Below are 13,932 nucleotides of genomic sequence, written 5' to 3'. Positions count from 1 at the left end.
TTGGTCTACGTCGCAGACTGAGGCTACTGGACAACAAATGGTGAGATTTTCCACAAGAAGGGAATTTGGGTGTGGATTGCTTGAGGCATTTCGCTTTCGAAGATAAGTAGTGTAAGGCTCCATCGAAACGCACAAATCTGACCTACTGAGTAGTGTGCAGCTGTGGGAGATTGGGAATACACACAACTTTTACATATAATTTTTTTTTTCTTTGGGCTGGTATGGGCTAAAGATAGATATATATACTTAAGGGTTTTTGGCCTAAAATATTGTCTAGGCTTGAGCCCATACAACCTTCTACTTCCTTCCGCCCCTGCTCACAAATGTATACACGAAGGATATCTATATTGGTTACGTGGAGCGGTCTTCCCGGAAAGCAATTTAAAGCATGTTAAATTAGGATATTGCGCTCATCAGTTTTCCTTAAAGCTGAGCTTTATGTTCGAAGGCCACCTGCTACAGCTCCAACAACAGCTTCTCATTTCTTCTGATAATTAGTCTTTGCTTTGCTATCTGCGATATTCAGAGCAAGGAGATTTTCCAAGTGTTCCCCAAAGGTTGTACAAATTCGATGGAAATTTTGGCACACCCTTAAATACGAGTTGATTAATTAGCACTACTAGAATTATGCTCATAGACATCATGACAATTAAATCGGTGAGAAATACACGCGATGTAAAACAATGTTAGTAACATCGATTCCTCAAAAACCGATTTGTATGCATATAACTGACATCGGTTTTGAAATTAGCCGGTGACAAAACTTTCATTTGAATTTTCAGAAAAACCCTGAGCGGCTAAGTTAAAAAATTTTAAAGAAGCGCGGGGAAGGAAAAGCTCATTCCCACACTTAGACATATTTGGACTAAACATTGACTTTAGCTGGCCCTAACACTATTCGACCAAACCTCGCTTTCCTCCTCTTCGTTCTCCTCTTTCGACCAATTCCGTCCTCCTCTTTGTTCTCCGTCTCCGACCAAAACCCTCCTCGTCTTCGTTCTCCAACTCCAACCAGAACCCGACCCTCCTCGTCCTCCTTCTTTTCTGCGTCGGACCAGCTCCTCTGCTTGAAGACGGTGAACATAATCCGAGTTTGAGGCCGGTGATTTGGAGAAAATTTGAGCTTTTCTTTCATAGGTAATTCACGACTATGTTCAATGCATGTCTTCGAAGGATTTGTGAGTCCTTAATTCACTGATCTGCTTATTCAAAAAAAAAAATTCACCGATCTGCTTTTGTTTCTTAATTTGCTTCCAAGGATTTGATGGGTGTTTTTAGGTTTTGGGTTTACTTTTGTTTTCTGGTGGTGGGTTTGGTTCTCAAGGACTCAATGCTTGTATAAAGCCTCGTTCTTTTGGGTTTGTGATTCTGTTTTGCTCTGTTCCTTTTCTGATAGTCCGAAGCTTAAAGCTTCAAATTTTGGTGAGTTGTGCTTGCCAAGTTTGTGTCCTTTCCTTTTTTATATATGCATCAGAAACTTGAAGACTGGCCTGATAGTGTGATTGTTGATTTGAGCTTACGATTAAGTAACTAGAATCTGATGAGTGTTAGTATTCTAAAATTCGGTTCTCTCTTTTTCGATCAGTTCTGGGATGTTTCTTTCGGCTTATCGAGACAAGTCTGGGACTTTGGATGTCATTGAGGAAAAGATTGCAAGAGCAACTATGATTCCCAGGACCCATGGAGAGGTACTATTTAGTGTTTCTTTAATAGCCTGGAGCTTATCAACTCACAAAATCATAAGAAATATCGGTCTGTTGCATTGCCAAAGTGATTTATATACCTCAGATACACATAAGAATGTACTACATGCACAATTTTTTTGGTTGTGGGGGTGTGTGTGTAATGGGCAATGGTTTCAGGTTCTGTTTTTTGACATGCTGGTAGTGTTGACAATTTTACATAATCGCGGGTTTAATCTGGTTGTTAGTGGTAAATATTCCAAGTAATGATCAGATGCTGTGTTAATCACAGTGATGGCATTTCTCTTATGCTAATAACTATGTTTGACCCTGTTTATGAGTTTATATGCATGTGCCTCTACCCACCAAAGTAATTCAAAGTGATATGAACTCATTACAATATAAACTTTTGTCTTAATCACAATGATGACTTATCTTTTGTTGAATTAGTTAACCTTTTATTTCAGGCCAATTTGTAACATTGTCTGAGCTGTGAGGATATCATCATGTTTCAGGCATTCAACGTCTTGCGTTATGAGATTGGGCAGAAGTATAATTCTCATTATGATGCATTCCACCCGGAGGAATATGGTCCACAGACAAGCCAAAGGGTACATCTTCAGTATAAAATTCAGTTTTTCATTTGGTTATTATTTGTTTCTCCGTTAGTGGTCAATTTGCCTCTTCAATGATTAAACACTTCATATAACCATTAAGAAATTGTAATGATACCAAAAGGTTGTAAAGAATCCTTATATTAGTCCTAATTGACCTTGTGCAGGTTGTATCATTCCTGTTGTATTTAACTGATGTTGAAGAAGGTGGGGAAACAATGTTTCCATACGAGGCAAGATTCTTATTTTCTCTTTCTTTCTTTCAATGGCTCTTTTTGGTTCCTTGGTGATCGTCCTTTTTTCTTTTTAGCTACAGAGTGGCTTGAACCTGGATGGAAAACATGATTCTCAGGAATGTATGGGTTTGAGAGTGAAGCCGCGCAGAGGAGATGGCCTTCTGTTTTATTCATTGTTCCCTAACGGTTCCATTGATCCGGTTAGTCTTTCATCCCATCATTGTCATTCTGTGAAACATGGAATTATAGAGATCATATGTCGATAAGGGTTTTATCACATTTTAGTTACTCGCCATTACTGATATTGCATAATGGTTGTGCTATACATTCATCGTGAAACAAGTTGAGTCAAAAAATGGTAAATCTTTATTGTCAGTGCTTTGAATTTTGTCAATCCCAAATCTTCAGGAAACTCGAAAAATGGTAAATCTTTATTGTCAGTGCTTTGAATTTTGAGTCTAAAATGATCTGAGAAAAGGGAATGTAGAAAGATGTTGATTCTGTTTGGTACCATTATATGGTTCATTTGAAGAACATAACAGGGGATTATTACAAAGAGTGATTAGTTAACTCTGTGTGTATGTTGTCTAAATTATAAGGACTCTCAACACCTGTTAATTAAACTTTAAAAGGGTTCATTTTCAAGACCATGTCACTTTGGCCCATGTGTCTTTTGCATCCCACCACAAGCCACCGACTATTTGTTCACACACATTTATACTATTTCAGTTGAAGATTTCTTCTACTACACTAATACTGTGATTGCTCTCTCTTTTTCATATTCCTTCCGTATCTCAATTGCCAACACATTTTTCCTTGTACTTTTAGATTCAGTATATATAGCTTGCTAGCTCAGCTAGAGAGAAACATTAAGTCTTAGTTCCTAAGTTGACAACTTCACTACACACACAAACTGATCAACTATACACAGAAGAAGTGATCAAGAAGTAGACTGCAGTAGTAGTAATGGCAGATTGGGGACCGGTGGTGATAGCGTTGGTGTTGTTTGTGCTGTTAAGTCCAGGGCTACTGTTTCAGCTGCTGGGGAAGAGCAGAGTGGTGGAGTTTGCAAACATGCAAACCAGCGGACTATAGTTGTATTATATGCTCTTAAGAACCTGTGCCTCTGTTTCTAGTGACAAATATGTCCAATTTTGTTTCCACTGCCACTTATTTACTTCTTTCTTTTTATTTAGATGACTATGGTAGTAATCTAATTTTGTAGGTAGAATCCATCTCCCTTGGATGCACACAATGCATCCGTAATGAGAAGTAAGAAATCTATACTTGCTTTTGTTTATTCTTGAATCTTTTTGACATATTACTTAAGGAGCTGAAACTCTTGCCTTTTCTCTACTTGATGAAGCCGCTAAAGTAAGGCGGATTTATGATATTGCAAATGTTTCGTCCTCCATGAATCTTATTGAAAAGGTAAAACTTGTAGAACTTGTGATAGAGAAATATTAGAATTCATAATCTCTTAAACAGCTAGTATAATGTACTGCCAAGCCAAACTGTGCCCCTTGTTCAAAAATATGTAGACCCACGCAGTAGATACAAGGAAGCCTGCATATAAATGGTTGGGATTGAGAGGAAAAGATGCTACGAGTTCAGCTTCAGACGAGTCTAGAAAAAGAGCCTTTGGAATAGATATCACAAACGTTGTAAGAGGGGCAAAGTAGAATCTTCTACTGCTGGGAGATTGGAAGCTCAGAAACAAAAGCAACATGAGAGTATAGTACGGCAACGTGAGAGCATAGTACGTAAGGTTGATAGGAACAATTCAGAGGACTCGAAAGAAAATACAAAGAGCTACCAGTTTGGCACTTTTGCCCCAGTTACTATTGCCAGAGCTGGGAATTTCAACATGAAGAAGGTTGACTGGGACAATTTTTCCTCTACGTACTTACCGTCCCTAGTATCAGAATCAAGGTATCATCATCTTATGCTTCAGCCTGATGTGCAGGTATATGATAAGACATACAAGGCTTATATATATGGACGCAAGAAAAAGTGAAACTATTACTAAGCTACCTTGGTTTGTAGATTACTTGATTAATTGAAGAGCAATGCTCTCTTCAGTACTTGCCTTACAATTTCAGACATTCTTTCTTGTTCAGTGTAGATTATTTCTTTAGAAAAAGGGTTCTCAATTTAGTCACTGTGTTAGTGTTCTGAATTTAATGATGTTCTATTATTGTTCTGTATCTCTATTTAACTAGTTGGTGGTTGGTTACTTGATACATAAATAACAATATTACCAGTCTTTGCTTGTGCTTACTACTATTGTGAATATGCCTTTTAAGCTGGCCTTCTAATTAGTTGTCATTAACACACAGGTTTCACCAAGTTATAAAGGAATTACTTCCAACTGTCTCTTACTCAAGGTGAGTCTATAGTTATAAGTTTTATGATCTTGTTTAATTGGAGCAAATTTATATTGATATATTTTCTTGCTAAATTGAAATTGTGCTGCATAACCTCTAAGATGTAGAATATACTTATTTAAGAGTTCAAGCAGTACCATTGTCAGGCATTGCATACTTGAAAGTTAAAATTGGTGTCAAACAATTATTTATGTGAGTCGGTAATCATTTTCTTGTACTATGAAACAATGGCTAAACCTCCAGCTAGAAAAATTAAATTCCATCTAATTGATATATACATATTATGCAGGAGCATTAGAATGGGGCTGCTCCAGCTAGAAGTGTTCTGGCGTGGATCCTAATATAAATTTGAACGTGTCTTTATATGTGCAGGTCTTTCAACCTGTCTTTTGGTGAGGAATGTTACAAGCAAGGAGGATGGTAGTTATTACCACACATATGGTTCAGAAGTTTTGGTCACTAGCTTTGTGTATGTATAACTCTTTAAGTTCAACAAGAAGCTTAGTAGTTTTAGGTATTTTGATGCTTATAATTTTGCAAAACCTTTGGATGGTGTTACAATTGTGATTGTTGGTTTGTAATTGAAATGAGTTCATATTGGTATCTTACCAATTTTCAATTTATAAAGGACATGATGTATATACGCGTATTTCAAATCAGTATTAAACTACAAAAACGATGTCATTAAAGAGATGATACATCAGATTGGAAACAAAAATCGATGTCTCTTTATTCAGTGCACATTGAATTATTAAGTAAGAAACGATGTAACACAATCCAATGGACATCGACTTAATAAGTAAGAAACGATGTAAAACAATCCAATGGACATCGATTTATTAAATGAAAAACGATGTCTAGTATAAGTATGAACATCGGTGCCAACCTCAAAAACTGATGTTTAATAGAAAAATAGACATCGCTTCATAAAAGGAAACGATGTTTAATAGATTAATGAACATCGGTCGCGTAATACAAAAGAATGTAGATTCAATCTTAAATAGTGTGATATATGTCAAGTACCCGTAAAACTTATAAACAGCAGGCAAACTTCAAAAACACCGATGTGTAAGAGAATGTAACACATCGTTTCTAGAATGAGTAACGATGTTAAAATGAATACTACTGCTGTTGGACCTATATTTCGTTAAGCATTAAATGCATAAATATGAAGGTTTAACAATATCTAAAAACACCAATTTGTGATCATAATAGCAGTTTAACATCGATTCTGGAACATAATCCGATGTTTATTATTATATGGGACATCGGTTTTTAACCGATGTCTATTTTTTTCCGATCTTTTACATCACCCACTAACACATGTGCAAAAAAAAATTTTTACATCGGTTTCTGGCCGATGTATATGAGAAAAATTCTAGTAGTGTAGGTTAACTAGTTATATTCGTTACAGATCATTGATCAATCTGTAATTAAATTTAATTTATGGGCAGGAAAATGTAGTTTAAGAACCAAAACGACATGGGAATTTTAACTGTTTAAGACAATCAAATTGGATTTCTAAGAAGTAAATGCCAGGTGCTTACATTCGAAAGTGCGTATATAAGAAGTCTTCGAAATGTGAGTAAAAAATGTTGTTCTGTGACAAAAGTCGTTCCAGTTGTTGTAGGAGAATTGTAATTGTGTGTTTATTATTGATAATAGGAGCCTTTATATAGGGAGTTACAAGGTACACAAAAGGTAAGAATCCGATTACAATTGAATACCTAGAACCTTTTCCTATTACAACTCTAAACCCTAGTTTGTAGAGGCACACATTATGTCGACATCCTTCAACACTCCCCCTTGTGCCACTCAAACTTGGTGATGACGCTTTGATCGTTACCTCACAAAAAACCTTGTCAGGTAACAAAAACCCTGTGGGACAAAAATAACTCTGATCGAAGGGCAAAAAGAGCACAACATGTCCTTCACTCTTCGAGATCGAACATGTAGACATCATACCTCCCCCTAATGTCAATATCTCCCCCTGATTGCTACAATCATGGGAGTTCAGATAACCTTCTTAATCCGATGCTCTTCACATGTTTCTCGAAGGTGGATTTAGGTAACGACTTAGTAAATAAGTCCGCTACATTATCCTCAGATCGGATTTGGTTCACTTCAATATTAATTTAGAAGTGTTTGTTGTTGCTGATTATAAAAGAACTTAGGCGATATATGCTTGGTATTGTCGCCCTTGATGAAACCTAACTTCATTTGCTCAATACAAGCTGCATTATCTTCATAAATGCATGTAGGTTCATTTGTGGTAGACTTCAAACCACAAGTTCCTCGAATGTGTCTAACTACAGACCTTAGCCATATGCATTCTCGCACGGCTTCATGTAGAGCAATGATCTCTGCATGATTCAAGGAAGTAGCAACAAGGGTCTGCTTTGTAGACCTCCAAGATATCGCAGTGCTTCCCATGGTAAAGACATAACTCATTTGGGAGCGACCTTTGTGAGGGTCAGAGAGATACCCTACATCAGCAAAACCCATCAAGACATTGTTATCATTTTGATGGAGGGGAGGAGGAGCAGGGAATGTGGCGTTTTGCCTTGTGGAGTCCGATCCCACACTTCCGTTATTTCTTTTCTCTCTGTAGGGATAAAACAAGCCCATATCAATCGTACCTCTCAAGTATTGAAAGATTGTGTTTACACCAATCCAATAGCGGCGTGTTGGCGCAGAACTGTGTCGGGCTAACAAGTTCACTGCGAATGAGATATCCAGTCTTGTGCATTGAGCTAAGTACAATAATGCGCCTATTGCACTTAGATAGGGCACTTCAGCCTCTAATAAGTCTTCGTCCTCATCCCTTGGACGAAACAGATCTTTTCCAGGCTCAAGACTACGGTTGATCATGAGAGTACTCATAGGCTTTGCTTTATCTTCGTTAAAGCGCCTTAGTAGTTTTTGAGTATATGCTGACTGATGGATCATAATCCCATCACTATGGTGCTCGAGTTCTAATCCGAGACAAAACCGTGTTTTCCCAAGATCTTTAATCTCAAATTCGGATTTCAAGTATTTAGCAGTTTCCTTTAACTCATCTAGAGTTCCAATTAGGTTCATGTCATCGACATAAACTGCTACAATTGCAAATCCGGAACTTGTCCTTTTTATAAACACGCATGGGCATATTTCATTGTTGACATATCCCTTCCCAATCAAGTAGTCACTTAGACGGTTATACCACATCCGTCCGGATTGTTTCAATCCATATAGTGAGCATCTCAATCTTATTGAAAACGCGCTCCGTGGTTTAGAGCCACTTGACTTGGGTAATTGAAGTCTATCTGGAACCTTCATATATATCTCTGAATCTAGATCCCCATAGAGATATGCTGTAACCACATCCATAGGCTGCATGTCAAGTTTTTTGGAAACTACCAAACTGACAAGGTAGCGGAACGTTATAACGTCCATTACGGGAGAGTATGTCTCCTCGTAGTCGATTCCAGGGCGTTGTGAGAAACCTTGCGCCACAAGGCGGGCTTTGTATCTAACAACCTCATTTTTCTCATTATGCTTTCTAACAAAGACTCATTTATGGCCAACAGGCTTTATACTTGGGGGTGTCAGCATTATAGGCTCAAATACCTGTCTCTTTGTTAGTGAATCCAATTCAACCTGGATCACATTTTTTCATTTAGGCCAGTCTGCTCTTCGTTGACATTCTTCAATGGAGCGAGGTTCGATATCATCATGTTCTATAATTTCTTGAGCGATAGAATATGCAAACACATCATCAAGGATAATAGAATCTCGACTCAACGTCTCATGTACACTAGTGTAATTCATGGAGATCTCTCTATTCTCTGGAATTGGTTCTGACATTGGAGCGTCCCCCAACGATGTCTCTTGGACATAACCATAATCCGGAATATCTTCATGAGACGGGTTATTTATGTCGATGATTAATGGATCTTTTTGTGCCAAACTCGCTTTCTTTCTTGGGCGAGAATCCATCGAACCTTTGGGCCTCCCACGTTTCCTTGCTGGGAGCCCGGCCTGAGCCACATTGCCATCACCATTAGTGGTGGAGCCATGTCCATGATTTTTAGGGACATCAATCCTTGCAGGCACGTTTGCAGCAGGTATATGTGATCTTGTCACTTTAGCGATATCAGAAAATGCATCAGGCATAGAGTCTACTACGTTTTGAAGATAGAGAATTCTCCGCACCTCAATTTCGGACTGTGCGGTTCCGGGATCAAGATGAGACAAAGTGGGGACAGACCACGACAATTTCTGTCGTTCCTGTTGAACATTATTGTTCTTATCTCCCCCTAACGACGGGAAGACTGTCTCATCAAAGTGACAATCCGCAAATGTAGCGGTAAATTGATCGCCTGTCAAGGGTTCTAAGTAGCGGATAATGGTTGGAGAGTCATATCCAACATAAATGCCCAATCGTCTTTGAGGACCCATTTTGGTGCGCTGTGGCGGCGCAATTGGCACATAAACTGCACACCCAAATATGAAGTGTGAGACATCAGGCTCATATCCAGTAACCATCTGGGACGCAGAAAAGGGTTGAGTGGCAGTAGGCCTCAGATGAAAAAGCATTGCTGCATGCAATATTGCAAAGCCCCAAGCAGAAACAGGGAGATTGGTGCGCATAACCAATGCTCTAGCAACCATTTGAAGTCTTTTAATGGTGGCTTCTGCGAGACTATTTTGGGTGTGAACATGAGGAACAAGGTGTTCAACCTCAATCCCAATGGACATGCAATAGTCATCAAAAATTTTTGATGTAAACTCTCCAGTATTGTCAAAACGAATTGACTTAATGGGATGATCAGGGTGGTGAGCCCTTAACTTAATGATTTGTGCTAGGAGTTTAGCAAATGCAGCATTTCTAGTGGACAAAAGCATGACATGTGACCAGTGTGTCAATGCATCAACCAACACCATAAAATATCTAAATGGTCCGCAAGTTGGTTGGATAGGTCCACAAATATCACCTTGGATTCTTTGCAAGAATGGAATATTTTTTTTTGTGTCCTTTGCATAGGATGGTCTCGATCCTAATTTTGCTAAAGAGCAGGCTTTGCAAAATGAAAGATGGGCTTTAGAAGCAACCATGGAAGAGTCCGGTTGAGCCACGAAGTCACAATTGACTTTAGAAGTAGAGAAAGGAACCAAGGAGGCATTAGTGGTGTCAATACCATTGTTGGGCCGCAGGGGGTAGGCGTCACCAGCCCTACCTTGGACCAAATTTTGGTTCTGACTTCTTTTCATTTTGAAAAATGGATGTCCGTGTGAAGTCTTTAATATACGGATTATCATATCACGACCTGAATGTCCCAGACGATCGTGCCAAAGCCTATATGTGTCAGAATCCCATAAGTCATCTCTCATGACATGGTTGGATTCAATAACTCGAATAGTGGTTGCATACAACCCACTAGAGCGACACATAAGTTTCTCTAATACTCGTTTATGTCCGTAGTTATTAGAGGTGATGCAAAAGAACTCTTGTCCATTCTCACAATGTGTTCCACATGAAAACCATTGGTTCTTATATCTTTAAAACTCAATAGGGTCATTCCAGCCCTAGGAGCATATAGAGCTTCGGTGACATTAATATTTGTGCCATTTGGCAACATAAATTGAGCTGGTCCTCGACCATGAATCAATTATGATGGTCCAGCCATCGTAGTCACAGAAGATCGACTAGGCGTCATCCATAAAAATAGTTGCCTATGTCGCAATATAGTATGTGTGGTGCCACTATCAACAAGGCATTCCAACTCTCCAGGAAACATACTGAAAAATAATAAAGTTGGAAATTAAAAACATGTCCATGACATTGAATAATGCAATACTTTATTAATAAATATAGCCAATGATTACATCAAAGGTTCCAAAAAGTCTAATCCAAAATAAAGAAAATCAAACTAAGACACATTGTAGTCACTCTATCCATTTGGTAACTCCAATCAAATATGACCAGGAAAGTAGAGAGAGATGTTGGTGGAGCGAGGCTCGCTTAAGTACCAATTATCTCAATGACTTTCCTAGACATCATATTTTATTGGGTGCGCCACATAAGAAAGAGTTAATACAATTGTCATTTATTGACTAAGGCATTCCCATTACAAAAATTCTTGGAAAATAAAAAGGACTAATCTAATCAAAGTCTGCGGCATCCTTGTGCACTTCATCTTCAGTTTTGAAGTCCTCTATGGTGAGATTAACGTCTCCACCATTTTCATCTTCTTCTTCTTCCACAAGGTATACTTCTTGCTCCCTCAGGTCTCTGTATGCCCTGTATCTTGCAGCTAGTTGCTCGCTTGCCTTGCATTGCTTGAACCAATGCTCACTTGATCCACATCGATGACACACATCATTGTGGTTGCCTCCCTTCAATTGAGGTGCACGTTGTGGTCGTTCCCTAGGAGGGTTGGCGCCACCACCACGAGCTATGGCTCCACCACCACGGCTAGGGTTGCCATGACCCCCTCTCCCACGTGTGGCATTGCCACCACGTGTATCCGCTCCAAACTTGCGGTTTGCTTCCGGATTAGGGCGGTTATATGGACCCATACTTCCCTCATGTCCCTTATTCCTAGGGTTCCACTCCTTGCGCCCTCCTTTGGGTGCATTATAATTCGCCTCATGAACGCTCTTAGTTCCAATGGGCCTTGAATTATAATTCCTCACGAGTATGTTATCATGTTTCTCAGCTACAGATATGATATTAATAAGCTGATGAAACCTCGTGATCCGTCCAGCATTGACTTCAGTATAGTATTGCTTTGATACCATAATGGCTGAAACGGAGAAGGTGGAGAGAGTCTTCTCAATTAGCTCTTGTTCTGTGACAGGTTGTCCACAGAATCTCAACATGGATTGTAATCGAAGAGGCTCTGAATTATATTCAGCAACAGACTTGAAGTCAGCAAAGCACAAATTGTTCCATTGAACCTTCAAGTCAGGGAGGAGGGAATCTTGGACATTGCCAAAACGCTCTTCTAGCGCTACCCATAGTTCTCTTTCATCCTTGATCAACATATACTCCAATCTGAGTGCCTTGTCCATATGGCGTCGCATCAAGATAACTGCTTGAGCATGCTTTGTAGGTGTTCGCACGAACACAAGATATGAGTTAGGTGCCTGGATTATGGGTAATATTCTCTTTGAAGTGAGGTGGTTCTCAACATCGGTTACCCAACTATGGTAATCCAAGCCTGTTGAGTCAAGCACAGAAAAGTCGAGCCTTGGTTGCAGAAACCTTAATTATAAAACTTACGTGATTTGGGGCTTGAAAACACGCGCGTGTTGGAGCAGGCATGTTGTAATAAACTGCAGCAGCAAGAGCAATGACCGAACGGTGAGCAGCAGCAGCGGAAGATTTGGCAGCAGCAGGCAACGGGCTCGGGTGGTTTGTGCAGCAAGAAGGGGCGGCAGGGAGGTGACTGGTTCGGCAGCAACAGGCAGCGAGTTTGGCAGCAGCAGGCAACGGGTCTGGCAGCAGCAAACAGTGGGCTCGGCAGCAGCAAGCAGTGGGCTCTGTAGCAAGCAGAAAGGAGCAGGGATGCGGGGGCGTGCGCGCGGTTGTGCAGCAGGGTGTGCGTGCGGATTGCAGGGCTTTGCGGTAGGTGCTGCAGGTCGTGCAGGAGGGAGGCGCAGGGGAGCTTTCGGCATGAGGCTGCAGGGGAGGGCTGCAGGCTCGACAGGAGGCTGCGGTGTGCAGGTAGGGTTGAAGGCTGCGGCAGGTTTTTGGTGGTGGTGAGTTTTAGGGTTTTTTTTTTCTTTTTTGTTTTCTATGGGCTAGGGTTAGAACTAGTGCTGATAACGTGTTGTAGGAGAATTGTAATTGTGTGTTTATTATTGATAATAGGAGCCCTTATATAGGGAGTTACAAGGTACACAAAAGGTAAGAATCCGATTACAATTGAATACCTAGAACCTTTTCCTATTACAACTCTAAACCCTAGTTTGTAGAGGCACACATTATGTCGACATCCTTCAACACCAGTTAAAAATATATAATAACAAATGTGGTCATATGAGAAGGTCTGCTCACCTAAGGGACAGTTTTTAAGAGACTGTGAGGGACAAGTGAATCTGATAGCTAAAAATAAATGCACAGTTTTAAGTTGTTATAATTTCTATTTTTTTATTTAATACATGTGGTTGTGATGCATTTATCCCTCACAGTCCCTTAAAATAGTCCTTTTTTTTTTTTTTTTTTATCAAAAGAGGTCAGCCCATTATATAGATTCAGCAAGCAGTACAAAAACGAAACACCCCTATGGGGTCGACAGAAAGAATCGTTCCTCAGAGTACCCTAAAACTCCTATTCTAAACAAGAATAAGAACCCAGAAAACCCCCAGTACACCCACCTTTTAGAAAATCCACGCACCATTATTTCAAACAAAAACCTAGAAACTCCGAAGCAATGATAAAATAACCCTCAGAGCTACTGGTCTTTGCGACCAAGATCAAAAATCAAGCAACATTTGGAGTAGAGGATGACTTGTCGCCATCCACTCCATCTTCATTCATCAGGACCTCCCAAACAGAGAGCCTCTGATCCACCTTAACGGCCAAGGAAGTCCATTTAATCCATACAGCCCAAACTGATCTTGTTCCATTCCAAAGCCCAGAATGACTAAGTATCCCATTGCCATGCCCAACCAAGCCCACGGGAGCAAACCCTAGAAGAGAAAAAAGTCTCCCCCACACCTTTGCCGGCAGGGAAACACCGGAGATCCAAACCTGCAGAACCGTTGTCGCTCATCAGAGCCAGCCTCGAGCAAACCCAGTCACCGGTCGCCTCTGATCCGCTTGTCACTGGCACCATCACGGCCCAGATGGCCATCATCTGAGGTTTCGATCCCCCAAGGAGATGAACCCGATCGAAACTTGAAGAGCACCGTGGAATCCCGCCGTGGCCATCAAGGAGATGAGTAGAAAGAGCAGCGCAGCCATCCTTCCATACCCAAGGTACAGGGCCACTTCGTAGCCGAGAAATCTCTCTGTCGAGAGTCA

General features: G+C 40.2%; 1 protein-coding gene across 1 annotated transcript; it reads left to right on the top strand.

Moving 5' to 3' along the window:
• Positions 1-1,589: 1,589 nt before the first annotated feature.
• On the top strand, positions 1,590-2,834 carry LOC133706459 (probable prolyl 4-hydroxylase 9). The gene is made up of 4 exons (XM_062131997.1): positions 1,590-1,688; positions 2,198-2,293; positions 2,464-2,529; positions 2,613-2,834. The coding sequence occupies exons 1-4, from the start codon at positions 1,593-1,595 to the stop codon at positions 2,796-2,798; spliced, it is 444 nt and encodes a 147-aa protein (XP_061987981.1). The 5' UTR covers positions 1,590-1,592; the 3' UTR covers positions 2,799-2,834.
• The last annotated feature ends 11,098 nt before the right edge of the window (positions 2,835-13,932 follow it).

The sequence above is a fragment of the Rosa rugosa genome, chromosome 1 (genome assembly GCF_958449725.1).
Source record: "Rosa rugosa chromosome 1, drRosRugo1.1, whole genome shotgun sequence".
NCBI classification, from domain to species: Eukaryota; Viridiplantae; Streptophyta; class Magnoliopsida; order Rosales; family Rosaceae; genus Rosa; species Rosa rugosa.
This window is presented reverse-complemented; position numbering and strand designations above follow the sequence as displayed.